The sequence below is a fragment of the Tauraco erythrolophus genome, chromosome 13 (genome assembly GCF_009769465.1).
Source record: "Tauraco erythrolophus isolate bTauEry1 chromosome 13, bTauEry1.pri, whole genome shotgun sequence".
NCBI classification, from domain to species: Eukaryota; Metazoa; Chordata; class Aves; order Musophagiformes; family Musophagidae; genus Tauraco; species Tauraco erythrolophus.
The window spans coordinates 8,666,399-8,693,806 of NC_141477.1; the positions used below are offsets into that span (position 1 = coordinate 8,666,399).

General features: G+C 46.2%; 1 protein-coding gene across 1 annotated transcript in view; it reads left to right on the plus strand.

Annotated features, from left to right (window-relative positions):
• The first annotated feature begins 210 nt into the window (after positions 1-210).
• The window catches only part of GPC3 (glypican 3), a 154,352-nt gene continuing 127,154 nt past the window's right edge, over positions 211-27,408 (plus strand). The window contains exons 1-2 of the mRNA XM_086619626.1: positions 211-370; positions 9,391-9,552. Of these exons, the coding sequence (XP_086475752.1) occupies positions 211-370; positions 9,391-9,552 (322 nt within the window). The remainder of the gene's footprint in view (positions 371-9,390; positions 9,553-27,408) is intronic.

Below are 27,408 nucleotides of genomic sequence, written 5' to 3' on the forward strand. Positions count from 1 at the left end.
GACCGGCGGGGCAGGGGCCAATGGGCGCGCGGCGGGGCGGGGTGGGGCGGTGCGCGCGGAGCCGGTCCCGGTCCCGTCTCTCGAGGAGCGGCGCGCGGAGCCTAGCAGCGCTCCGCCGCGCAGCGTCCCGGTCCCGGTCCCGGTCCCGGTCCCGCTCGGCGGGGATGCCTGCCGGCGGGGTGTAGAGCAGCGCCTCAGTTCCCCGGGAGGATGTCGGGGAGCGGCGGAGCGCTGCTGCTGGCGCTGGCCGCGCTGCTCGGCGCCCCGGGGGACACGCAGCCGGCGGGGGAAGCCGCCTGCCGCCAGGTCCGCGCCGCCTTCCAGGTGCTGCAGCCCGGAGCCAAGTGGGTGCCCGAGAGCCCCGTGCCAGGTGAGACCGCCCGGCCCCGTGGCCTGCTGCCGCTCCCTCCCGGGGCTCGCCGGTGCCCTGAGTGCCGGAGCGCACGGTGCTCGGGGGCCGCTTGGGTGCGGCGCGAAGGGGTCGTGGGGGACGATCGCTGCGCGGGTGCGGGCTGCCCGCCGCCCGCGGGGGGCTGCTCTTCCCCCGCAGCCGGGGTGGGGGGCTGGTGGCCGCCCGGTGGCGGTGACGGGCGGGCTCGGCGCTTCGGGTGCGGTGGGTGCCCCCCACTGCTGCGTTAAAACGGAGCCTGCGGTTACCTCCGTGAAACGGCAATGTCCTGGGTGAGCGGCTCTGGAACGGTTCCCGTTTTGTTTAAGCGGGTCTTTTACCTAGAGGAGGCTCGTACGCAAACTTCTGCTGCCGGGCAGAGCTGATGCGCTGCCTGCGGAACCTGCCGGCCTCGCCTGCCTCTGGCAGGGGGTCTGGTCTCGTCTGGTGCCAGGTGCCCGGGGCAGCGTGGGGTCCCCGCCAGCGAGCGGAGGCACCACACACGCACCCGTCGCATCAATGCTGGTCCCACGTCTGCCAGAGCTGTTTTCCTCAACGCCCTGTGCGCCAGGCAGTGAGCGGTGCGATGGGCAAAGCTGTCATCCAAGGGAAATCCTGCTCTGCAAAGCCCACGTGAGAGCATCCGGACCCTGATCCCCAGCCCGAGCTCAAGGGCTGCCACAGCTGCAGAAGACTGGGCTGGACACGGCAGCACAGCGTGCTCCGAGCTGTGTGCGTACGCTGCGGGGTGCGGTGGCCCGGGCGGGAGGTTGGTACAAATCTGGACAAGGTGTTACTCTGCTGTGCAATTAGCCTTACAGGTGGCTGCCTGCGTGGTACCACGCCAAACCTCACCGCCTACGCTTTTCAGTATATATGTTTTGTTCTCATTTTAAAATGGAAGTGAAGTAACTGAATTCTGTGCCTTTTAAAGGTCTTTTTGCAGCTTTTTGGAAACTGGGGAGTGTTGGCCCCTCCAGGTAGGTGGCTGTGCGCTTGGAGTGTGTGTACACAAACGGATAGGTTTTGATAGCTGCGTTACAGAGCTGCCTGGAGGACTCGAGGGCTGTTGTGTTAGGTTAAATACGCAGTGGGGAATGCCTGCCCTGGAAAGCTTATGATCAAAGTATGAAAAGCAAGAGATAACAGGCAAACGTGGCAGGCAGGGGAGGTGCAATGAGATCATCGCCAGCAGTAGCTGCTTTTAATAATGATGTGTTGGGTTACGTTTCTTTCGTTCGGTGTTGTGCAGGCCAGAAATACAAGAGTTCCTTCAGCAATGATCTGCTGCAGCGCGGGAGGGGAAGCGGAGAAGGGGGGTGCCTGAGGCTGGGACTGTAAGGCGGTGTGTCTGCTGGTGCAAATCCCAAATCCTTTGGTCTGTAGGACCAAATAGCAATGGTTCTCAGCTTACCAGCAGCTGTGAGATCAACTAGGAGAGTTTAGATGTAAGTCCTGGTGAGGGACTACCTCCCCTGTCTCTTCCTATCCTTACATCCTCTCGCCATATAATTTTTGACTCTTTTCTTAATGCTCAGGAGCATTAAGAAAAGCATTAAGCATCCTGCAGAAATGCAGGAGCAGCATCTTTTCTCTCTCCATCCTGCAGGGCCTTGGTCTTCTGATGGATATGGAAGTAGCGCTGGAAATACTTTGTGATTAAATGTTTGCATGCAGAGTCGCAGGGAGGGGAAAGAGCTGCTCTTATCACTGCTAAAATGACAAATTCTGTCATTCGTTTGTAATCAAAGAAATGTTTTCCCTTGCTTCTGTGAAAGTCAGTGAAATGTTTGCTTTGATCTCTAGGTAACTTTTTTGGAGTGTATTTTTACAGGGAGAGGTGATGGAGGAGTGGGCAGCCGGGGTGCTGCTGATGGGTCCCTGCAGGCTGTGCCTGGGCTCCGGCTGCCTTTGCCTGGGCATCTTCCTTTCCCAGCAGGGTTCAGGTCACTGGAGTTGCTCGGTTGTGCTTTTGCTCCCCTGGGAGCCTCAGCTGCATCCCTGATTTTCAGGAGGAGGAGGCCTTTGCCTCTCTGCAGAGCCTATGGGTAGCCGGATCAATATCTCCTAGCAGGGCTGGTGTTTCAAGTGAACGCTTTGAGCTTGTTATGATGATAAAGTTCCCACATATCAAATCGAAAGTGGATTTTACATTTGCTTAAGTACATAAACTTGATCATAATTAAAGCAATGACTGCTTGCTTATACCTTGGATCTGGCCCATCTTGCATGGCTCTGTGTAGTAATTACACTTCAGAGCACTTGCTTCTCCTAGTAGCAGCTGCATAAATCTCTGTAATAGGGGAACATCACTCAAGGACTATTTTCCAGGCTTCTGTTTATTGCTTTTCTTCCTTTCATACATCTGTCAATTAAAAAAAGTTTTGGAGTTCCCAGCCACAAATCACTACGGAATCAATTCTGAGAACCTTTGCCTATAGATCATAGCTCCCTGGAGAAACTGAGGGTTTAAACAACTTATTTAAAATGTGGGTTTTTTTGACACAGACAGAAAACAATGATTTCTGGAAGCCACGTTTTTATTACGAGCAGTTGTGGCTGAAGGTGTAAGTAGAGGAAACGCTACTGAGTTGCAGCACACACAGGAGAAATGTCCCACAGCTCCGTTTTACTGAATCAGTGGTGCTTGGGCTGGGGGGGACATCGGCTCAGCACTCCCCGTAGAGGAGCCCAGCCACAGCAGGCTGATGCTTTTAATTTAAAAAAAAAAAAAAAAAGGCAATTCTGAGAAATGTGAGGGAAGTGTCATGCTGTTTCATGAGCGGTATTAATGTTCCGGGAGTAATTCTAGCTGAAGGCGTGCATCAGGCAGCGAGCAGAAACTTGGTCTCCTCTGGTCCTGCAGCCTGGGGACCAGGTTTTTGCAGCTCCAGAGCACGCTTTGGCATGCTGGGAAGCGGGGAGCAGCATGACCTAACTACTGTCAGCTGTGGCTGACTGTTCAGAGGGTTGGGAGGATGTAATTCATTCAACAGCTCGACTGGAGCTAGATGAGAGACCCTGTGTTGGAGAGGAGCGAAGGCAGAGTGATGGGAGAGGGCTTTTCATGGCCTTCTCTGAAGTTGAGACTCAATGCCAGCTCGTGAGCCAGCCTGCGGTTCTGCACTGGGGTAACTTCCTCAGCTGCTCGCATTCATTAATAACTAAATTCTCTTTTTCCAACGCTGCCTGTCTCGATTTTCTTCTTCCTTTTGTCTTTTCCCTGCATAATTTCTCATGTATAAGCAGTAACCTGAATTTCCATTTTTCCTGGTCTGTTTTTCTCTCCTCTTTGCCATTTGGATTTCTTTGTGTTTGTGGTGATGTTACACATAATTGCCTGGTGCGTGTGGGTAGAGGGGAAGGGACAAGTTGTTGCCTTCCCAAAATGGGGAGAGGGAATGGATGTCCCTGCCCTGGGCCATATGAAAGCAGAGGAGTATTTATCTCAGCAGAAATACCTGCCAGCGGGTCTGTTTTTCCTCCTCCCATGGTGGACTGCAGTTTCCAGCTTTTTGTTCATTCTCTTTGATGGAAGCAAATATGGATTCACCCTAAGAAAACAGAGGAGATTAACCTTTTGCTTTTGGAGCTGAGGTGTAAAGCTTTGCAACTGGCTGGCAGAGTGTGTCAAGCTTTCTTCTGTCTTGTCTTTTCTTCTTTTTGGCACCTGGTGTGTGCCAACATACAATTTTAAAAACTAAACGTCTCAGCTCTTCCTGCTGGACTTGATGCACCTTTGCTTGCAAGCTGGCTCCCTTTGTACTCCTGCTCTTTTATTTGTTTTTTCCTGAGTGGGACTAATGATATTCCTCCCCATGCAGCCTTTTCCTAGCTTAGCATGGTGGTTTAAGATCTTAGTTTACTAGATAATTGAGTTTTCTGTTCTTAATTATTTCAGGCTTGCAAGTTGCTCTCTTGGTAGTTAAGAGAGCAGGAGCAGAACCCTAAAATTTAGAACCTCCTCAGGCAGTGGTTTTATAGTGATATCATTAATTTTTTTTTTTTTTTTTCCCCAGAGGTTAATTTTTAACACATTCCCGAACAACGTTCTTCCCAGTCTTTGGAATGGCTGTAGGGTGTGTGCGTGTGACTGTAACAAATGTGCATGGTCAGTGGGTGCCCAAAAATTAACTCCATATTTTTGATGGCAGTATCATTGATACGTTTGTACGTGTGTTAAGGAGGAAACTCTTACTCTCGATAACACCTCTCTCTCTTCTCCATAATGTCTTCTTTTAAAGATGAGGTGTAATAGAGTGTTATATTTGTGTGGCAATCGTCTGGCCAACGTTGCAAGATTTGGGGAGGAATCCAGAGTCGGATGGCGTTGTGAAAGACAAGATGGAACAGAAAATAAAGGCTAATTAAATGGTAATAAATATCCCATGTAGTACCCATACTGTTCCAACTTTAATCACCTATTGAATGAGGTTGGTTTATAATTTATATCTTTTTAATTAGGTTTTAAAAATATCAGCACTTAACCTGGGTTTTGAACAGTTGCATTTCCTTTTCCCCCCCAGATACTGAAGATTAGAAGCTGGTGACAGATGCACTACCCTCTAATCACATAATTTAAAAGAAGATTTTAATAAAAAATAAAAGTATTGAAATAGCTGGGGAAAAATCTGCTGCATTTAAAGGTTGAATCACTGCTTTTATCTGTTTAAAGAATGATGCTGACTGTGAAACAATTGGGGAAAGAAAATTAACACAAAGCAGCGGTTTTCTATGGGTAATATTAACAGATCGGTGAGCTGAGAGGGTGGGATGAAGTCTCTGATGTTTCCAGACTGCAGAAGACGAAGGGTGTCGCTGCACGGGGCAGCCGAGCCTCCCACCGCATGGAGGAGGCTGCGGTAGTGTAACGTTAAGCAGGGACAAGTTCTTATTTTGGCAGTGCCTGGGGTAAATCTGGGGGGAGTGTTAATCTGATTTAAGCTGCCTTTGGCTCTGCGTGGGCAGGCTTGCGTGCCCCAGTGGAAGGTACGGCTTGTCTGCCTGGATCTGATGACAGAGTCAGAGCCATCCTGGGATGCTTAAAATCGAGCTACAGTTCTTCAGCCTCATGGAGGAGTTCACAGCTGCCTACAGATGATCTCAAGGGTTGGGGTTTTTTTTATGTTTAATCCGCTGAAATTATTTTCACTTCTGCAGTACTAACCACCTATCTGTGGGAATAATTGTACATCAAAGTCAAATGTAATACTTTAAATTCACTGCTACCTGGTATTCAGCAAAAATTCCCCGTGTCGGAAGGAGGAAGAGGCACGGTGCTGCTGAAATTACTGCAGCTGTAGAGATTAGTTCTGTCAGCTAGGAGCCTATGCAAAATTACTGGAGCATTTACACGGCTGTTCCCCAAGATGGCATAAATGGCACAGTGCTCTGACGGTGCCTGGCATCTGCGTGCCTATGGAAGGGGCCGCATCCAGCTCCTTCTCGCCCGTGGGAGTTGGGTGTTGGAGGATCAGGCTCCTGTCCTTGTGATACCGTTACATTGGCATCACTAATTTTGCAAAGATTAGTGCGTGAGTATAATTTAATAAAACTGTTGGAGTAATCTGTGGGACACTTTCTTTCCAAAAATGAATTTGTAATGATCTGTAGCAAAAGGAGGAGGTTGTTTGCAAGGGCATTACGAGGTGTAATGGCTTGAAACTTTAAGAAAAAGGGGGAGTGTGTAGGTTGGGAGATAAAAATGGTCTTAACAGTAGGGACCATTAGGCAGCGGAATGGGCTTTGCTATCTCACAAGTTGGAGCTATTGCTGGAGGTGTTTGTGTTAGATAAAATGCTAGAGGGGGTGGACTGGGAGGCAGGGGTTAGGATTTGATGACTCATGGGACCTTTCCCATTGCATTTATGGAGCCAGAAACATGCGGCAGTTTAATTCATGCTGGTGTCTGATCTGTAGGCTTGTGGTGTGTTTCCAGGCATTCGTGTGTCTGCATCTACCACGCTTCTGGAGTGTGCAGGGTTTGCACAGCTCCTAGCACATGGGGTGCAGGATCTGTATCTCTTGGGTGGTGCTGCAGCATGAGTGCAGAAGAGGGTCCTCCAAGCAACGGCATGAATAAATCCTAAACATATTCACAGGTTGAAAAGTGCTGTTCCCATTTCATTGATGTTTTCTGGGGTCAGCAGGGTGGGTTAGTGGCTCCTGGGGGACTGGGGTCCTGCCATCAAAACCTCCTTTCCTTACTGCAGGCACTTACAGATGAGACTGTTTGAGTGTGTTCGCCATCTGGAAAGCCATATACAGAAAATAGCTGGCAGATGGGAGTCAGGCGCCTGTTCCCTGGCCCTCTCTAGCAACACTCTGCCCCAAGAAGGACCTTGTCCCCGATGGCTGATAAGAGCCTGTCCTGCCTCTATTGACCTGTTGCATTTACCATGATGTTTCTGGTCACTGGTGTTAGTCGGCTATCTCTGTAAAACGTTTTAAGCTGTCAGAGTTAATTCCCAGGCTTTTTCCTCCTCCTCTGTGATTGCTCTGCTACAGCATGTGTCTGTCTTTTTACTTACTTCACAAAAATAAAAATCCATTTAAGGGGAGAAATTGGCTTAATTGCTAAAAAGAAGGATGGGAGGTGAGTGGATGACCTTGCTGGTTCCTATCCTTGGCTTTCACTTGCACAGATCTCTTAATTGCCAAGTCTCAGATTTTCTATATTGGTATTTCCATTAATCATGGAAAGCTTTTTTTTTATTTGAAATGTGTCCGAATATAATAAATGTAGGAGGAAATAAACTTTGTATTAATGAGAAATTTATGGCTGTATTGTAGTGTTAAAGGGACCACGCTAAGCCTTTTTGCGGTGTAAATTGACTTGGATTTGACTTAAAAAAACCTCTTTAACTTGCTGTTATATAACTGCTTCTCTCATTAATGCAGAGTCTCGCTGTTACGTGGTGTTGTGGTCCTCGTTTTTCCATGTGTGACATACCTGTCGTGCTCCTGTGGAGTGGGTCAGCTCGCGAGCTGCTGAGACTTGATCTTTAAATGTCAGTGGTGCTGGCTCGTCCTTGGAGGGCTTGATGAAGGAATTTGTGCTCCGTACCCTGTTTTATAGAAGGGGAAACTGAGGCAGCACGTAGGGTTGGAGCTGGGACAGTGGTGTGGGTCCAGCCTTGGGCTGTGCCTCTTTCTCCACTTTCGCCGTGCGTGGTTTTGCAGTGACGACAGGACTTGTGTTGATTAAAACTGCTTTCTGCATGTGAAATGCATGTTGCAGATGAAGTTTCATGCTGGTTTTGCCAGGCTGTGCCCAGGGGAAGGGATGGGGCTGGAGGGAGGAGGGTTTTTGCTGTTGCTGCTCCCGAGCCCTGACAGCTGGTTTTCCCTTGGCGGTATGCATGACTCTTCTACAGGAGGTACATGATTGAACTGACATTAACGTTAATCCTGTTCTTCTAGAGTACACTTACAAAAGTGACTTTTGACACTTCCTACTAATTAGTGAGAGAGTGGATGTGGTAAAAGACTCTTAAGAAGGAGACAGGAACCTGGAAGGATGTGTAATCCTTCCAGAGCAAAGATGTAAATTACCAAACTTGCTTTTATTGAGGATAAAAACCCCTTTATAGCAAATGGGAAGGCAAAGCGAGGGCTGTCAGTTGCTGATGTGGGGAATGATTCTTAATCCTGGTTCTGGGCAGTGCTGAGCCTAGCAGGGAGCTGCTCCTGTTCTGGCACGCTGCGGTTCGGGTGGCAGACACTGAAATGGAAGGTTCTTGTTGCTCCATGGCCCTGGATAGCCATTTTTGATGGAGTCGTTGCTTACTGTTTGAGTTTCTAACAGCAGTGTCAGATTATAGATGTATTTTGCATGATGCTGTTTGCTTCGATATGAGCTTGCTGCTCTGCTTGTGTTTGCGGGAGGCCACAGTTTGCCATTGAAAGTTGATTGAGAACGAGATTTTTTTGTTGCTGCCACTTCCCGCTCTTCTGTTTTCTGAACCCAGAAGACAAATATTTTTTTTCCTAGATTTTATTTATTACCTTTTAGCTAACAACACTTGTCCTAAAATTGTCTATTGCACCCAGGAGTGAGAGCTTTGGGAATGTCAAAACCCAAAGTTTAGCACCTCTGATCAGTGCTTTGCGTTGCAGCTTGAGATGCCAGAGCAAGTGAAGTTCCTCTTGCCTTTGTCCCCTGGTTTTTATACCATTCTGGTGAATGGATAGAGGTGCTGCCTCTGCGTTCACACAGTCGCATGTCTGCTGCTGGAAAGGCACTTGCCTTTTGCAGTGCTTGGTGCATGCCGCAGGACCTGTCCCTCTGCAGTGGGACTTGCCCAAGTGAGGCGATGGATGCCGGGCTTTGTCTGTTGCGATAGAGGGATGACGAGATGTTGAAATTGGTGGAGGACTCAGGAGTTATGTACAATTTAGAAGCCTGCACTAAAAAAAAAATAAAAAATTGTTATTGTTGTGCTCTCCTGTTGTTGCTGTTATTGCTGTGGATGCAAAACGATGGAGATCCCAGACAAGACCGTTGTTTTAAGCTAGTTGTTTTAAGTCTTTATGCAAATTACAGGCATATCTGATGTGCTGAACTCTGTGCATTGCTCTTTTCATTGTAAATTTCACGGCTTCAAATCCTGGCTCCTTCTTCTATCTCCTGTTCCACCTCTTCTGTCTGCCTGCAGCTCCTTACCAACGTGCTGGTTGGCATGTGGGAGAGGGCAGGGTGATGCTCTGTATCGCTCTGTACGGCACCAGCACATCGGAGGATGGTGTGTGTGGGAGCTAAAGCAGAGCAGCGTGCTGGCAGGCACACATAGCAAGCTCTCAGGGGCTGTTGCTCAGCAATCCTGGTTCTGCCTTATCGGTCTTCTTCCTGAGCTGCTTGCTCAGGACAAATTCCAGAAGTGTCATCAATTTGCCCAAACAGTAACTGCAGCGATACCAATGTATGGAGTTGGTTTCTTCACTACTTCCAGCAATTCCACCTCCTAATGCAATTTTTCTTCCCTTCTTGTGTGTCTCACAAGGGTCTGATCTGCAAGTATGTATCCCAAAGGGCTCCACATGCTGCTCCAGGAAGATGGAGGAGAAGTACCAGGCAACAGCCCGCTTGAACATGGAGCAGCTCCTGCAGTCTGCCAGCGTGGAGCTGAAGTTCCTCGTCATCCAGAATGCTGCTGTCTTCCAAGGTGAGTGCTGGGGAGCGGTCCAGGCATGCGGTGTGAGGAGGAGGCACTTCTGCTCCTCTTCCTCAGCACCTGGCAATCAAGTGCGGGTGGCTGGAAGCTTTCTGTTCACTTTTTTCGTATGTTTGTATGTATTATATATGCTTATTTATGATAAATAATACACCTGGTTTGGTATATGGCTGCTCTGCAGGGCTTGTCCTGTAGCTGAAACAGCAAACGTAAGTTTAAAGACTAAACCTCTTCAAGTGCAAATTTAAAAATAAATGAAAACCCACTTCTCCAAGAGGTAAACTATCCGTGCAAGTACCGTCTTCTCTGATTTCTGCCAGTCCCCAAAAACTACAATGCAGCAATATAATCTGGTTGGAAACTCAGTTCGAGGCTTAGTAAGTGTCTGACTACAACGTGTGTATTTGTTTTGCGGTGGATAACAATAATCAAGTTGGTTATTCCATGTGAGGGTGGGTAGAGGCTGCCTTGTTCACAAGTGTGGTCCCTGGTGCTGGGAGGGTATGGGGTATATGAGTGCTTAGTAACCTGATGCCACACCGTATGGTGGCAGCTCTCTTCTTTTTCTAATGATAATGTAAGGTACTGATCTTTGGCAAATATTTTCTACTGTGGATACACACTAGTTTGTGTCACTTAAATCTGCAATTTTTTTTTTTAGGGCCTTTACACAAGCAAAACTTATTCCACCCATGGTTAATGTGCGGTGAAATGATTGCTTGTTTGTTGAGTGCTCTCCTATTGAGGTTCCATTGTTCTGTATTAATGGTATTTTTTCCTCTATTTAAAAAAGAAGGCATAAGCAATCAAGCGTTTTTTTCCTTCATGCTGATATTTTTGCAGAATAATGGATTTATTTTTTTCATGCCTCACTAACAGCAAGACCTAAAGCCTGCTGAAGCCTGTGAGATCATGGCAAAGCTCTGTTCTGGTCCACGACTGACTGATGAAGTCTAATGTGTTGTTTTTCCTCAATGTAAGATCAAATAAATTGCTGAGGAGGTAACAGCACATTTTTTTCCAATACTTCTTAATGCAGTGACCATTAAGTTCCAATTCTGCTAAACAGAATGGAGCAAAACTAATGAGAGATTGGTTTTCTAGGCATTGGAAATGTGGACTAGCTTCAGAAATGGTGAATAACCTGGCTGGAATACAAAGTGTCTGCCTCCTCCCCTACCATTTGACAGAAACACTACAATGTTGAAGTTTTTATTGTGTGTAGGAATGACACCGTATGTTCCTTTAGGTTGTGCATAGCATAGCAGAGTTGGGAGCTCCAGCTCTGAAGTTTCTGCCTCTTTTGGAGAGAGTTGAATTTGAGTTGTGTGTTTTGTGGTTTTTTTTTAAAAAAAAAAACCCTGTGATTTCCATCCTGGCCGTGAGAGCCCTTTCCCTGTGTGGGGGTTTCGGAGCTGATGTTACTCTGAAAAGCCTTGGTATGCGGAATTGCTGTTCTTGGTGGTGGGGAACCAAAGCATTTAACTGAAGAATTCCTGACCGTTTCTGCTTTTAAATAAAGCTCATGACAAATTTTAAAGATCTCTTGCAATCCCGTTGTAGAAGAGGAATTCCTAGCTGGAACCATTGAGGAGCTCACTTTAATTACCTCGTTTAAAGTATTATGGACTTGGAAGGACAATTGATTAGACTTTGAAAATCATGTACTTTTGTTATCTTTAAATTTAGTCTCAAAGTCTGTAGAAGAACACTTTTTTTTAATAGGTGGATCTTTTGATTGCTGCTCATTTAAGAGTTTTGATGGCTGAAGTGCCAGGGGCTGTTCCAGCTATAGAAATTGTGCCTGGACCCAACGTACAGCAGTCTGATTTCTTCTGTCTTGGCACTGCTTATGGTAGGGGACAGGCTTCTGTCTCAGGGTGTCACAAAGGGAGCTGGCACTGGGTCGTGATGTCTCTCACGTCAAACCCCACCAGTGTGCTGTTTCTTCCTTCCATGTTGCCAAGGTGTGTGCTGTGACAGCTGGTTACAGGTCAGAAGACTTGCTGCTGCCTGGGCATGGCTGGGGAGTGCAGGATGCCCGTTGCAGGGTGTGCCTGTGCAGACTGTGTTCAGCTATTGGGGGGATGCTGGAGCGGTCAGGGAAGAGGCAGTCGTGACAGTTGTCATGGTTCCTCATGGTCCTTGAACATCTCTTGCAGGTCCTGCTCCTGTGTGGTGGCTCTGTTTGAAACTGGGGTCAAATGCCCTGGGACCATAGGAGTGGGATACCTCAAAGCTGTGCCAGCTCTTGCAGGTGTGCTCTGGCAAGGGAGAAAGGCTCTCCGTGTGTGTCTTGCGTTGGGTCGGACCCCGGTGTCTGCTGGGGATCCTGCACTGGGGATGAGTAATTGCATTGCTCTCTAGAGCAGGGTAATACGTTCGTATAGAAACATATCCTAACCACTCATATTAAAAACACGAATGTGAAACCCTTCAGAGTTAACTTTAATATTTTTAGCCTGGCATCTAAAGGGACTGCTGGTCTGACAAACAAAATCTCACCCAGATGTTATTATTTTGCACTAAATTTAATTTCTTCCTACTGAAGCCAGAGCGGCATCTCTGCTGATAAAGATCAAGGGAAATTGTCTGGCATTTACAGAAAATCTCATCCAGGCCTATCTGTTACAATGTTCACTTAGCAAAGTTTATTAGATTATTAGTTTTAGACCCTTGGGCTTTTTCTTTATTGCAGTTAAAAAGGAAAAATCCCAACAAAAAAAATCCTCCCTTCACTAAATTTAAATGGTGCAATTAGCTCCTGGTCTTGTCTTACAGGCATTTTTTTAAAACTATGAAGATGATTGAAGTAGTGATTTAATCCTTTGGAAACTTGCTGTGTTTGACAGTGTTAAAATGGATCATAGCTGCCTTGACTGCAGTTAAATCTTACTCCAGAATTTCTTTGGGGGGCAGGTTTTTCGCTTTCATGTGGTGTAACTGTGCTGGGATCTGGCTGTGTGTGCATCTCCTGGTTCAGGTTCTTGGCTGACGGCAGCACCATTGCATATCGTGAAGCCAGGCTGAACCACATGGCTTCAAAACTTGCTCATGGATCTTTTGACAAGTGAAATTTAATATTGCTCTGGGGTTCTCATCCAAGCTAAGGGGTGTTAGTGTAACTAACCTGCTGTGGCAAATGGCGAGAGCCCTGCCTATGGTTTGCTTTCTCCCTTCTCTTTCTCCTGACCTTAGATCTTGGCTTTTTGGTTGAGGGGCTCTGGCTCTACCACCAGCTAATCTTTTTCTATTAAAACAACAAAAAAAGCCCCTCAACAAATCCTACTGATTTCCTAAATATTAAATCTGAACCTGAATAGCTCAGCTTTGTGAAAGGTGAACTTGTACGGGAAAATACCAGGGTTGTTCTTGTTTTTTCTTCCTCCCCCTCACTAAAGGGCTCTGTTCCCTGGAGTTGAGTTGTGTGTGTGTCCATCAGTCTGATGCCTCCTGCTTCTGAAGTTTGGGATTTTCTTTTGAGTTATCACTTCATTTCTTGTTCTGCATATCGACTGTGTTGCACTGTGGATAACAGAAAATTAAAGCTGTAGCAGCTGCTCAGATGCAGCTCTCATGGTGTGTTCTTTGTCAAAAGGAAAAGGTACTTTTTAAAAAGGGGCAAGACTGCAACACTATGAAGCACAGAAAGACCCTCCAAGGGAAGAGGCTGTTGCTTTGTGTAGGTCTTGCTGGTAATCTTCCCCCTTCAGCAAGTGTGAAGCACAGGAACGGGTGAGCTGACTACTGGGGGCTGCTTCTCCAGGAGTAATGTGGTGCACTCACGGAGAAAGTTGCTTTCCTTGTTTTAAGTGGTTGCTCAAATAAGCTATCAGCAGGATCTGGCATTGCCTTTCTGCAGCCTCTGTTGGTGCTAGGCGAATCCTGGAGTGGCCTCTCGTTGCGTGGTGCAAACTCCAGGCTGTCGGTGTGTGTCGGTGGCTGCTCGGTGATGTCCCGGCAGTGATGGTGAGGCTGCTGGAGTCAGCATAACATAAAGGCAGCTGGTGGTGGCATAACTCTTGACAGAACACCATATACCTGTTTCTGACGCTCAGTCTAGCAGCTTGCATGGTGCAGGGCTTGCTTCCACCCACTTCCTAAAAGTTCCCATGGGACTGCAGAGCTGCTGGGACTCTGTTGGGAATGTGGGGCACACTGGGAAGGCAGGAGTGCAATTACCTGAACTGGAAAATTGGCCGGGATGCTGCAGTTGAATCCCCCTTGGTGAAAGCCTGTAGACTTAAATCAAGAGCTGGTCAGTTCCCTCTCAAAGGCAATGGCTTTTAACCTTCTGCAGATGCCAAATGGAAGACAAAAAGCTCTGTTGGGTACCTAAGGGGAGCTTACAGGGGCTACGAAGATTTGAGGGGCTTTGGGGATGTGTGTTTCAGAGTAGTTTCTAGGGAGACTGTCATAAATCAATATGGATAAACCCACCTGTACATGTATAGTATGCTTGTATTCATGGAAGAATCCACTTTTGTGTGTTTTTTTCTTTCTCCCCTCGGAGCTGAGCCCTCGGTGGCTCTGGCAGAGCAGGTGCCGTGGGGAGGACGTCGATTCATCTCCCCTTGTGTGCTGCGGTAGGATAAAGGCAGAGCAGTAACTCTTAGTCTTGCCAGGTGGCTCTGAAGGCTGTAAATCCTCCATTAGGCATAAATGCAGCCATTTTGGTTATTTATAGTTATTTACACTATCCATTCATATCTGTCAGGAATGAAGACGGTTTTGACATTGCAAGCTTCTATCAGGTTATCTTTAATCAGTTTAGAGGCACCTAAGCCACAAATATATCAAATAGCCGATCCTAATGTCGGAGTCCTCTAAAGTATGACTGAATTATTTATTTTGTTATGATGAAAATGTCTGGGCTTTATTGGGTTTTCTTTGAAGAACTTGATTCTGCTTGAAGTCTGGAAGATAAAAGATCAGCGATTGTCTCTCCAAGTTTCTTATTCTGAATCCTTCAAGGCTTTTCATTTTTCACGAGCTGCTGTTACTACTTTAGAGTCAAGGTGAAGGAGCTGAGATTTCTTTTATTCCATTAAAGGGGTTTAAGTGTATGAAAACTTTTCTCTTTACTAATTATGCGTTGCACGGGTAAATCCAAGAATCATCAATTAGGTGAGAAGAGATGGACTGCATGGTGGGAGCTATTGCATGTTAATTGCCGAGAAGGGTCCACTGGTACCAGCACTGCCCAGCGTTTGGAGTAGTTTAATAATCCAGAGTCTTTAAGCCAATTAAGCCTGACAGTGCAGGAGGGTCTTTCAGATGCTGGCAGTAGGAAGAGCCTTGGATGGGCTTTAGCATCGTGCCGTTCTGCAGGCGCCTGTCCCTTACAGCATGGGGAAGGAGGAAGGAGGCGATACGGAGCAAGTGGGTGAAGTCTGTAGCTTGAAAAGTTAATGATTATTTCTGAGTGTGTAAAGCAGTGGAGGTGAGAGGTGCTGAGAGCCGAAGGAGGTCTTGGAGTTGAGGAGGTGTACCCTAGGGGCCAGCGGGCCACAGTTGTGGTCTGTGCATGGGTTTGCATGTCTCACCAGTGTGCAGGTTTGGATCCTCGGCCAGGCTTCTTGCACAGCTTTTCCATGCAGGAGAATAGTAATTATGGTTAACTGAGTAAATGGAAACAAAAGATCCTTTGCAGTAGTCCAGTGTGATATGAGTGGGGTGGTCAGCTTTGTAGCTGCAGGTGTGTTGTGAAAAGTGCATGTGAAAATGTGAACTCTTGCTTGTGGGCCTGTAAAATATTAAGCTGACATTTTAGAGTGGACTCAGAGTGAATTCATTTTTGGAAGAGAATTTTAAAAATGTAATTAGACTTTGCAAGTAAATAAGCACCACAAATAAATCTCTGTATTATCTTATAATTCCTCTGCTTAATTAGTCCTCTGCTAACCAAAGTCTCGCTGCATCCTTCTCTGATGCACCTCTCTCCACAGCGGCAGTTCTCCTCTCTGAAAGCTTCTTGTTTTGTTGTTGTTTTATTTTTTTTTTTTATTAATGTGTGTTTAAAATAGGAATTTTCTCATTGGGTCAATTCAGGCTGATATTTTGCCTTTGGCAGTGGTTTGTGCCAGATGCTTTGGATGCACGAAGTTTGTAGTGGAAAACTGTGGTGATATGTTTCCCAGGTTGATAACGATGTTCTAAACCGATGATTACAGGTAGGTGGAAAGAGCTGTCTGCATAATGAGAGATCTCCGGTTGTCAGAATTGGTCTAGGGAGGTAATGTTTCCTTTCAAATAACCAGAACTCATTGTTCATAAATCACAGTTAATCTGTTTATTACACTAGCATACGAAGCTGGAATTCTGGAGTGTGCTATAATGCTTAGCTTTAGGAGCAGAGCTGTAATAGTAGCAGCAGTTTGAAATGATTTGAAATGGGGAGATCAGCAAAATGCAGGAGTTTGTGGAGGCTCCGGGCATTAAAAATGACTGCTGAGGATTGATGAGTTTCTTTAGCAAATTGTAAAATCCATCATGCAGGAGTTAGGGCATGAAACTGCCCTCCTGAGCTGCATAAACCATGGTTTTGGAAGTATTGCATGACAGTGCACGCTACTGGGAAGGGAGATTTTCAGTTTTGCTTCTTCGGGAGGAAGATGCTCAGCTTTGCTTCTGTTTCTTCCTGTCGCTGCCTGGACTTCCAATGCCAGTGCAGCGTTGGCATGCAACTCACCAGGCTCTGGGTCTGCTGCCTGGGGGCCGGTGCCAGGAGGAGCCTTTCGGTGCTCCTTGTGATGCTGAGCCTGAGACGTGGGGCTCCCCTCTTGCCTGGACTCCCTCTCCCCTGCTTCAATCAGTATCAGAGCGGTCACGTTTCCCTTGATCTTCCAGAATTTGGGTGTGTCTCAGACAGCTTTGCACAGCCGGTGGAGAGCTCGACATGCCTTCTTGGGGTGCCCCCTCCCAGGAGGGTGCTCCTTGGCTTCTGCTGCTGTTTCCCTGCATCCCTGTTCGAGCTCTGCAGTATGCACCCACACTGACGGCCTTTCATGCTCCCATTTGCAATTTCCATGCGGAGGTGGTCCCTGTGTTGGGTATCCATAGGCTGCTGTAGGAAGAGGCTCCACCATGCCCTTTGCAGAGGGCTAGCAGCCACTCCCTGGCACGTCTGTGGAGGAGTGAAGCGTGTGTGGTGGGAGATGTCCCACTTTTGGAGTCTTCGTGGCTTGAAGGGTGCAGCCGTGAGGGATTGTGTGTGGTGTGAGATCCCTTCCCTGTGTCCTGCCTCTCTTTGTTTTTTCCCCTGCAATTAAATACTGCTGACGTCCTTCCCCTCATCAGTGAAATGAGGCTTGGAGGTTAATAGGGGGCTTTTTGTAACTGCCTACATGCTGCTTCAGCAGTTTTTAAACATTGCGCTTGGTGTCTGGGCTTAATGCTCCTCAGTTCAGAGTGTATGGAGGAATTTCTGGATACCTGTGGGCCTTTCTTCAGCTGCTGGGGTACTGTCCCCTACCAGCTCTACTGCTGATTTTCTGCTGTGAAAGAGGATGGCGCTCTGTTGCTTCCAAGAGGTGTAGGGAGGCGTTGCCCACGGGCACCCTGGTGCTGCTCCTTGCAGGGCCATGGCAGATGCTGCATTCATGTCCTTTTGTGTCCATGGTGCTCTGCCTCCGTAGGAGATGTGGGCCTTTTGGATGGGGAGGTGTCTGGGCTGTGTCTCTGCAGGAGCATCGTGGCCTTGCTGAGATACCTGTAGTGTCTCCTGCAGCTCTTCCACATCTGCATCCCTGTGTCGTGCAGGGTGGTGGTGCTGCCTCTGTCTCATCTGCTCCAAACCCGTGCTGTCAAAACACGATCCTCTGCCTCCATTCCCCATTGGAGTATGAATTGAGATAGCTGGAGAGCAAGGGTTCTTGTGGAAGCAGGAGACTCAAAGGAGCACAAGTGGGCTGTTTTCTGTAATAACCTTTTGAGCTGCAAGTTATCATCTCTTGATAGTTCAAGTACTAACATTCTTAAAATGCTTCCTAATGCTATAAAGCAGTCAAATTACATCTTTCTAACTTGCGGTAGGATGATATAAATGTTGTGTTACCCTTGAACATGGTATTTATAGAACTGCTTGGTGGTGTTGTGTGTGTTTTGGGTTTTTTTTTTTTTTTTTTTTTTTTTTCTTTGTAATTCCAGTATAGAATTGGGCATGGTGGCTTCTTCCATCTCTTGGCCTGAAAGGATAAATGGAGGCATTTTCACCATGCAAAGTGTTTAAAAGGAAACCAAGAGCTGGTTTGCCTTTGCTGGAGAGGAAAGGGGGAAAGATGCCAGCACCCAGCAGTAGAGGCAGGGACTGTCTCTGTAAAGAAAACATTTTGCTGGATTGTCATCTACTTCACTTGTAAAGTGGCGATAAGATACAGCGATAAAATGGCCAATGGTGCATTTCATCTGGGGGAAATGAACTCGTGCAGAGCCAATTAAACTGTCAATACGCTCTGGTTTCACGTTCGCTTGAGCAGACTGGGTCACCTCAGGTGTGTTACTCACTCTGGCTTCACCACTGATGCAAAATCAATTTTAGCAATTTATAATCTTTCGTTTTACTGTGAAAGTATATTAATCTGTGAAAAACCACCACTCAAATAGTGAGGGCAGACAAGATCTTCCTAGGTGAGTGTGTACAACCAGCAGTGCCCCTTGGATTATCTGGCATGTAGAAGCCCGTGTAACTTTTGGACATACTGGAGACACTGACAATCCACTTCTCAAGCCTTGGGCTTTATCCTTAAAACATTCCAAAATCACAGGAGGATGTCGCTCTGGGTGACCTCATTGCTTGCTGTGAGGACTTTGCTTTCTCTGAGGTAGGTTTTGTTTTGGCAGCTTCTCGGATCTTCTGTAGCTTTATGGGTTGTTGGTGGATACTTGGTGGACCTCACAGAGGTGGTGTCCCCTTTCTGTTCTCTGCCAAGCAGAGTGTGCCAAGAGGTGCCCTGTTCTCTGAGGGCCTTGGTAGCTTTACAGGTTCAGACAGCAAGGATGAGTGCCTATGTAGTGTTTCTTTACAAATGTAGTGAACTGAGCTGTGTTTAAAACATCTCATCTTCCTCTTAAAATTAAATCTCACTTTAAGGAGCTCTGTTGGATGTTGGAGGATGGTTGGGTTGTTGCGTGGTGGACGTTTCTCGGCACAGCAGGAGAGAGCCCATGTCCCGTTTACCTCTGTGAATGTGCTGATTTTGGAGTTGCTGGAAGACTCACCAGCCCTGTTTTCACCAGGTAACTGGTTTGATGGGCCTGTGGTGCAGATTCTCCACCCAAGTCAACTGTGGCCTGCAGAGGCCTCTTTACATCAATGGGTAACTTGCCTGACATTAACAATGCTGGAAAAGCTGACAGGGAGAGAGCCCTGAGGGCATGTGCGTGTGGGAGAAAATTTGCTTAATGGAGAAGAAATGCCTCATTTTGAAGTTGCTGAAGGCTCACTGTAGGTCTGCTTTCTGTAAATTTGATTACACTGGGAACTGCTGGGAACCCAGGAGCTCGTGGCATGGCTGAGTTTCTGGGGTTTATGGGAGCTCAGCTGCAGTCTCCAGGTGGCCTGGTGCTTTCCAAAGATTGACCAAAGCTCTTGCTGTGGCTTCCAGGACACCCTTATGCTCCTCTCTCTCTCTTTTTTTTTTTTTTTTAACCCCTGTAGCAGGGTTGGGTTCTACAGCAAAGCAAAGGGACGAGCGTGACACTGCACGGTGGCAGCAGGAACAGGCTGGTGGCCAGCAGCTGGGGCTCGTTGAACCTGACTGCTGGTTAAGCTCTAGCAACAGAGATGAAATGATAGGAGAGTGTCTGCTGTCTCCCTTGCATATAGCGGGTTCGGACTATGTGGAGCTTGAAATTTGCAATTTACCGTGTGGCAGACCTGGCTAAAATAACGTGACGCCCTGGCTGTACCCTCCAGCTGTCCCTCCACAGTATTGCCAATTGGAGCATTTTTTGGGATGAAACATCAGTAAGGGCTGTGAGGTTGTGGGTATGGGACATGTGAGTGTATGAGAAGCTTCACTTTTGAAATTAAAAGTCTTGCACTTTGGCTCCAGAGGAACGTGACCCAAGAGCATCTCAGAGTCAGGTCCCACCAGGCAATTGGAAAGAACCCCAACTTTTATTGTTTGGGGAAGGGGTGGCATTTGTCTCACTAGTGCCCAGGACTGGCAATACTCTCCCCAGCTGCAAGTAGCAATGCAATAGTTACTATCGGGTTCTGTTGCATTCTTTGTGGTGGGCTTTTTCCTTTTTAAAGTCAATAAGAAGATTAAACTGTTCTGGCTTTGATAAATATAGGCCTAACAAGATTTTTCTTTCACGAAGGGAAAATATTTTTGCTCTTCATCTTGATCCAAAAGTCTGAATGACGCTGCAGCTGATTGCTGGTTCTGTGCAACCTGTGTGATGCTGCTGGTGGTGCATGGGTGTAGGGCTGGAGTCAAAATCAATTCCTATCGGCCCACGATGAGTAAAGGAGTTGGTTGCAGCATCCTAGAGAACACTTTCAGCTCTGCTTTGCATTGTAGATTAGTTCAAAGCTGCTACAAAATAGAAATTGGTGACCAGCATGATGAAATGACTTTTCTCCACCTTTCCCTTTGTTGTAGTGCCTGGAAGTAATGTTGGCAGGATGGTGATACCTTGGCATGCTCAAATCTTCCACTAAAAAGGCACAGGAGGATGCTTCAGGTGTATTTATGGAATGAGCTAACTAACTTTTGGTGCTGGATTTAGCAGCTGAATCTGTAGTTGCTGCAGTGTTCACACTGGCTGGGTTTCTTTGCATGGTTTTGATGTGATGCTGGATTGGGCCCGTTTGTCCCATGGACCACTGGTGGGTCAGAGTTGGACAATCCAGTTTGCACGTCACAGTAGGCGCTGCACAGGAGATGGGTGAAAGTTCTTGCGTGTGAAAGTAAATGCGTTTCCATGAAGTAATGCATCTAGAAATCAATGCGTCTTCATGACAGATGAAATGTAGGAAGCACTGCATATTTAATCTGCTAATATTTAAAAGAAAAATCTTAATTGGAAAAAAAAATCTGAATGCGTGCTTGGGGAAAAAAAAATAATCACATAAACCTGTTTGTTAGAAAGTGAAGATTAAAAAACCCAACCCTCTGAGACAAGAGAAAACAAACAGCAGTGTAGATCAATTGTAAACGAATTCTGTTTCTGATTAGCTCTTCCCAAATTTGTCACTTCAAGTCAGAAAATCTATGATTAAGTGTCATAAATAAGCAATTTTAAAAGCAGTAGAGAACAGTAAGACTGCCTGCAGGATTACAGCTCACAGCTTTGGAATTCACTCTTTTTGAAGGAAATTGGCGAGTAACAGATTGTAGTAATGCAGCATGTTTGTATTGGTCAAATTCCTATTATGGTTGCAGTGAAAAATGATGTCCCTTTTTTATGGAATGAAAATTAAATAGGCCTAGTAATCCATGTAAGGAGATTGGCTTACACTAGAAGAGGAGGAAAGAATGCGAAGGCTAATCAGATCAATGCATTCTCTTGAATCGATCTCATTAAAAAAATAAAATCAAATTGCTACTGAATTTCTGAGGAATTACATTGAAGTGACACACATGCTTTTACTGCCTTTTAATTACAAAATTGCTTCAATCTGTTTGAGTCTCCCATGTAAGTGGGCTATCAACTTGTCTTAAATATTGGCTAATAAATTCCAAATAGTTCTTTAAATGGAAGAAAATAGCATCCTTGGTCCTTCAGCTGAGTATGCCAGCCCGGGTCATGCTGGAGTGAGAACTACCATTTGTACTGGAGAAATCTTCACTGGCTAATTTAGGTGCTCGGCTTCCCTCTGGACAAGGCTTTTAAGATTGTTATTTATGCCATCGTTTGTCAGGGGAGTGCTCAGTCTCTGATGTCCGTCCACACAGCCGCGATCGACTTTCTTATGAAACCTTTGGGAATTATTGTGTACTTAGGAAGAGCTAGATGGAGGTCTTTGAGATGGCCTGAGAAGGATTTTCATGCGTGGTGTAATGCATTGCACCTTTCAGCTGGGTAGAAGAGGGACTGGGACTGGTGAATGGTTCTGCAGTTAAGCCTTCTCTTGGGTAGAAAAGACGTTTAGAAAAAAAAATAATTAAATATAAAGTCTTGTCTAAAGAGAAGAATGACCAGGAGAATGCTGAATCTCTTGCACAGCATTTTTTGACTGAAACGTTTGCTGGAATGAGGAGCTGGCTCTTGCTGTTAGTGCGTCAGTAAGAAATGTTGAAAACACTTACTACCTTTTTTTTTTGACTGAGGGAATAGCAAGAGCCCGGTGCTGGGTAGTAGTCTTCTGCTCAGCCTTTTGTGGAGAACAGGGTGATAAATGCTAATAAATGGTGGTCATCCCTCTCTTTGGAGAAGAGCTGTGTGTGCTGGTTGGAGGAGGATGCTTGACGGTCAGGCTATGCGGTTCTTGTGTGCGGGTCACCGTAGCCAGCTCTGCAAAAGCCCTGCCACGGATGCATGTGAGCAACACTCACCCAGGGTTGTCCCAGGATTAGGCAGCAAGCTGGTTTTAGGTGAGATCAGAAGAAGGGATGGCTCCTCTTGCTTGTGGTCCTGCAGGAGGCTGGCATGGCTGCTTGGTGAGCTGTGTGTTGGGCTTCACCCTTGGTAGAAACCCGTAGGTATCTACCTAGCTGTGCTGGGTTCCTGTGGCAGCACCTGACTGGGGCTGGGACCTCAGATGGGGCTGAGATGCATCCATCGTCCGTCAGCTGGCGTGGAGGGGAAAGCACGCGTTGCAGCGACCAGCAGGTCACAGGCTTATTGCATGTTTTGTGATAAATAAAGTAAGTGCCTGCGCTTAAGTGAGTAGTCTTGAAAAGGGGGGAAAGGTCCGCTTTGAAGAGCACTTCTGCTGATGTAGCCTTCGTTGTCCTTGGGAATGAACTTTGTGATATCTGGAGAAAGATTAAAGGTATGTTTCCGTACAGAGTGGCTCTTCTCATCTGCGTTTGCTGAGAGATGGCACTTGCGTGCTGGAATTTGCAGCAGCTTTAAAGCTGGAGGTGATAAGCTGCTTTTTCTCCTCTCTTGCTTTGTTCGTAGACTGCTTGTTTAGATAACGTTCTGGAAATGATATTAGTAACCTGGTGTGTCGCGTTTTGCTACCAGCAAAGAATAAGCAGTGCATTTGACATTTGGGGAAATGGTTCATTTTCTAAGGGATGTGGTTCAGAATCTACTTCTTGAACTAATGGACAGTGTAATGCTATTTTTTAAATAGGTTGCTTAGATTTTTACCTTGAAGATGCTCTGTAAAGTGCACTGCATTGCTAGTATTAAATAAAAGCAAATGCTTCACATCAAATGAGAAGGCAGTCTTTGAACTGGTGAGAGGTTGAAAACCATTTATTTCTCTGGCTTGTGATGCTTCACTGTGACATAAGCATGAAAAATAATTAGACTCACTGGTAAGTAAATATTTGATCCTGAAATGCATCTTGAAGATACAGAGCTGGGAGGAAGTAACCTCTTCAGATGCACATTGATTCTCCTGGATTTGTCTCACACCAACAGCTAGACTGCAAAATTGCCTTCAGAAAACTACATCAGAAAAACATTCTTGAGGGTGAAAATTTTATGAAGGTGTGTTGAGTTTGTCTAGTGGGGTTTTGGTGGCAGGGGAGAGGCTACAGGGGTGGCCCCTGGGAGAAGCTGTGAGAAGTTTCCCTGGCTCCAAGTCAGACCCACCTCTGGCCAAGGCTGAGCCCGTCAGCAATGGTGGTAGTGCCTCTTAGATAATTTAAGCAGGGAGAAAAGAAATTGCTGGGGGTGGCCCTGCATTGGAGAGAGGAGGCGGCACAGGCTGTCTGTGCTGGGCTGCAGGGTTCGTTGGGTGCAGTGGTACAGGGAGAGGAGGGAGATATGGGGAGAAACAACTCTGCAGACACCGGGTCAGTGCAGATGGAGCAGGAGGAGGTGTGCCAGAGCTCAAATTCCCCTGCAGCCCGTGGTGAGATGGCAGGCTGTGGCCCTGCAGCCATGAGAGAAACTCTGAAGCAGAGACACACCTGCAGCCCGGGGAGGTCCCCACACTGGAGCTGGTGGCTGTGTCTGAAGGAAGCTGTGACTGTGTGGAGGTCCCCATGCTGGAGCTGGTGGCTGTGCCTGAAGGAAGCTATGACTCCATGGAGGTCCCCATGCTGGAGCAGTTCAGTCAGAACTGCAGCCTTTGGGAAGGACTTGCAGGAAGGGGAAGAGTTCATGGAGGACTGTCTCCATGGGAGGGATCCCGTGCTTGAACAGGGGAAGCGTGTAAGGAGCCCTGCCGCTGTGGAGGAAGAAGTGGCAGAAATGTATGATGAACTGACAACAACCCCCATTCCCCATCCCCATGCACTGCTGGGAGGGAGGAGGCAGAGAAATTGGGAGTAAAGCTGAGCCTGGGAAGAAGGGAGGGGTGAGGGGAAGGTGTTTATAAGATTTAGTTTTTATTTCTCATTATCGTACTCTGATTTGATTAGTAATAAATTATTTTTTTTTCCCCAAATTAAGTCTCTTTTTCTCATTATGGTAATTGATGAGTGATTTCTCCCTGTTATCTTGACCCTTGAGCCTTTTGTTATATCTTCTTTTCCCCATCCCACCAGTGTGCAGTGAACGAGTGGCCATGGGGTGCTTAGCTGTTGGCTGGGCCTAAGCCACAGCAGAAGGTTGTGAACAAACCAGGCAATCTCTGCAACCTGCATTTGGTTTCTTGTCCTGTGCGTTAGAATACAGCCTTTAATTACAGCATCGTGTGTTTTTTCCACAAGCCTCTTCCCTTCTGTAAGGACACTGAATGAAGGTCTCTTAATGAGCCATTTTCTTTCTCCTCGTTGTTTGATGCCTGGTTCTTAATACTTTAAAATAATACTTAAGGACAGAATTCTTCAAAAATTTTAGTTGCATGCAAATACTTCATTTTCATGCTGTTTCTTGATATTCAACACTGAGTAAGTAGCATGTTTGTTCCATGGATAGAAAAGCTAAAATTCAGAAGGAGCCTAATTAAGATCTTTTTTGACTGCATTCATGGCAGTATAGCCAAATGTATTCAAGATGTATGTCTTGGGTTTGGGTACAGCTTTGGTTAATACTGGCTTTATGCATTCCACACCTTTTGACTTCTGGAGCTGACAAGGCAAGGAGCTGGAGGAGCAGTGTCCAACCTCCAAGTATTTCAACTTTGCCTGTAAGTTAATAAAAAGGAGCCATAATGCACAAAAACTGGGCTCTTTTTTAAAAAGCAGGAAATTTCAAGTTGAAAAGCAAAAGAATTTCAACTGTTTCTCTCCCCCTCCCCTCAAAGCACAAGTGAATTGGTACATTCTTGCAGATGCAGCAAAAAAACCCAAACTCAACCGCACTCCCAAACTGTGACAAGAAAGTTCATGTTTATACAGACTTTCACAAAATCCTGACAAAAGTGGAGTTCTGTTCCGAAGTCTAGGACGTGCTTCAGCTAATTAAAGAAAAGGTCAGCAGGATTTTTTTACTGTAGGCAGGAAAAAAAAAGATAAATCTTTCTCCTCAGCCTTGTTCTCAGAAGCAGTCAAACCATTTTGGCTGAAATTAAAATTTGCCTGAGGCAGAGAAAAGGCATGCAAAGTTGTAGTCCAGATGGCTAGAGCTTGGCAAAATTATAGGTAAGTAGGAGCGGGGTCTAAAGATCAGAAGCATTAGGCAACTGTAATATGCAGGGCTACCAGCTCTGCCTGTAATCAGTTATAATATTTAATCTAAATGTCTGTTGCAGAAAGCTATTGTGCTGTTTTGAAGTGTGATCATTCATTGAGACTTGGAAGGGACTCAAAAGCTGTAGTTGAATTGAGTTTGCTTGCAGAATGTGAGAGGGTGTTTTATCCTCTGTATATATGATGTTAGGAATATGTCACCTGCTAATAGCCAGATCTGCGTGAGTAATACCTGCTGTGGTCATGCAACCCTCAGGTGCCCATGTTGCTGTTTTGCTCTTCCTGCAATCAGTCCGTGTAATAGATGAATGTAACAAATCTTATGCATAAACAAATCTTTCATAAGTTTGAGTTTATTGCTGGTTTGCTGATGCATTCATAATGAAAATTTTTGTTCTGATCCTGTAAATGGCTATGTCTTTTTTATTCATGTTTGCAATGCTGCAGGAGTCAGTGTGAGCAAATCAAAGCGAGTGTGGATCTTCTTGCATGGAAGGCATTTCAATACCATTTTTTAAACTCTTTGGGGACTAATCCAGCAAGAGAACTTAGTTTGAGCTGAGAAACAGTCACCTGTACAAGGACTTGACTCTAAACACTCTGAATGTGCCAGAAAATGTTCAGAGTTTTGTAATGTGCTCAGAGGAGTGGAGGAGAAATGGAATGTGAAGAAAAAAAAAAGATACAATTTTTTATCTGTAACAAGAGTTGAGCCAGTTTCAGGTGGCAGGAGCTGCAGAGAAGATGCCGAGTAGCCCAAGTTGAGCCTGATGTCACCCTTTTGTGCATGACGTGCTGCTCAGTTCTGTGGATAAAATTGCTGATCATGGTTCATGAGTCAATAGTGGAAAGGCCAGTGGCAGGCTGGAGCAAAGCTTCATTTTTAATTTGTGCCAAAACTACGTTTTTGAGTTACTCTGGATTGGAGCTAGTCTGCCTTGTTAAAACTAGGTTTTGGCACTAAAACCAGCTGTTAGCTACACAAAATGATGAAGCTGGGTGGTGACCTGAGCCCTTAGATCTTTAGGGCTGTAAAACTTGTGAAAGTGGTGTTGGTGTCTTCAATGGCCAGTACCTGTTGTGTCCAAGCCTTTCCATCAAGGCTTTCCTGAGAAAGCAGATATATATCTTGTGTTTTTGTAGAGGTCTTAAAGTGCACATAACTCTCTGTGGTATATTTGAAAGCTCCAGGAGGAGTCTCTGTGTACATGTTGGAGCTGAGGTTGCAGTAAAACAGCGGCAGCTAAGCTCAAGGGTGAAAGGGGACAAAAACCAGGACTCCTACATGTTATTTCTGAAGATGACCCCCTGCTTTGTCTTGGGTGATGCACTAAAGGGGGGCTTAAAGGATCCCTCTGACAGACAAGTAGAGTCAATGTAGCACTTTTCTTCCATCCTCTCTATAGACAATTACAATTTTGGGTTGCTGCCTCTGCATGCACAGGTGTTGAAGGAATTTAAGACTGACGGAGGATCAAGTCTTGCCTCCCTGCACTCCTTCAGGCTTTGTATGCCCCTTCTCCAGAAGTGCATCCAGCTTTTCAGCCTGCTCCCAAGGCAGAAGGCACTTGGTTCCATGGTCCCTATATTCTAAACTTGTTTACTGTTCTAACCTGCCAGTGGCTTATACTTGATTTAGCTCCCTGGCCCCCCTCCCCTCCTTGGCCATGGTTGCTGGCTCCTCTGCTCCTCATAAAGTGCCCCATCTCCTTCTCCCGGAGTGAGATGGTTGAGGAGGTCATGCAGTATTAATAGGGAAGCAGATCTCTGATTTTGTTTCTGCTTATGGACTCTGACATTTCTGACGTTTTCTGAAGTGTAAAATGTTTCAGAGAAAACAACAACTTGGCTTTTACTGAAAAATTAATTATGTTGGCACTTTCCCCTTTGCAGTGGGCTTTTGTCAGAGGACAAAGCGACTAATGTTAGGGGGAAAGGGTGAGATGGGGAAAGGACAGCAGTAACATTAGAGAGAGAAAATCTGCATTAAGGCAAAAAGATCTAATTAAGTGTTGATTATCAGGGAACAATATAAACTCTTCAGAAGGCATTACCTTCTGTGCACTTACTGTATAAAGCTAATTTATACATCGAAATTTATCTGCTTCATAAATTAGTCTTTCCTCTAATTACAGTTAAC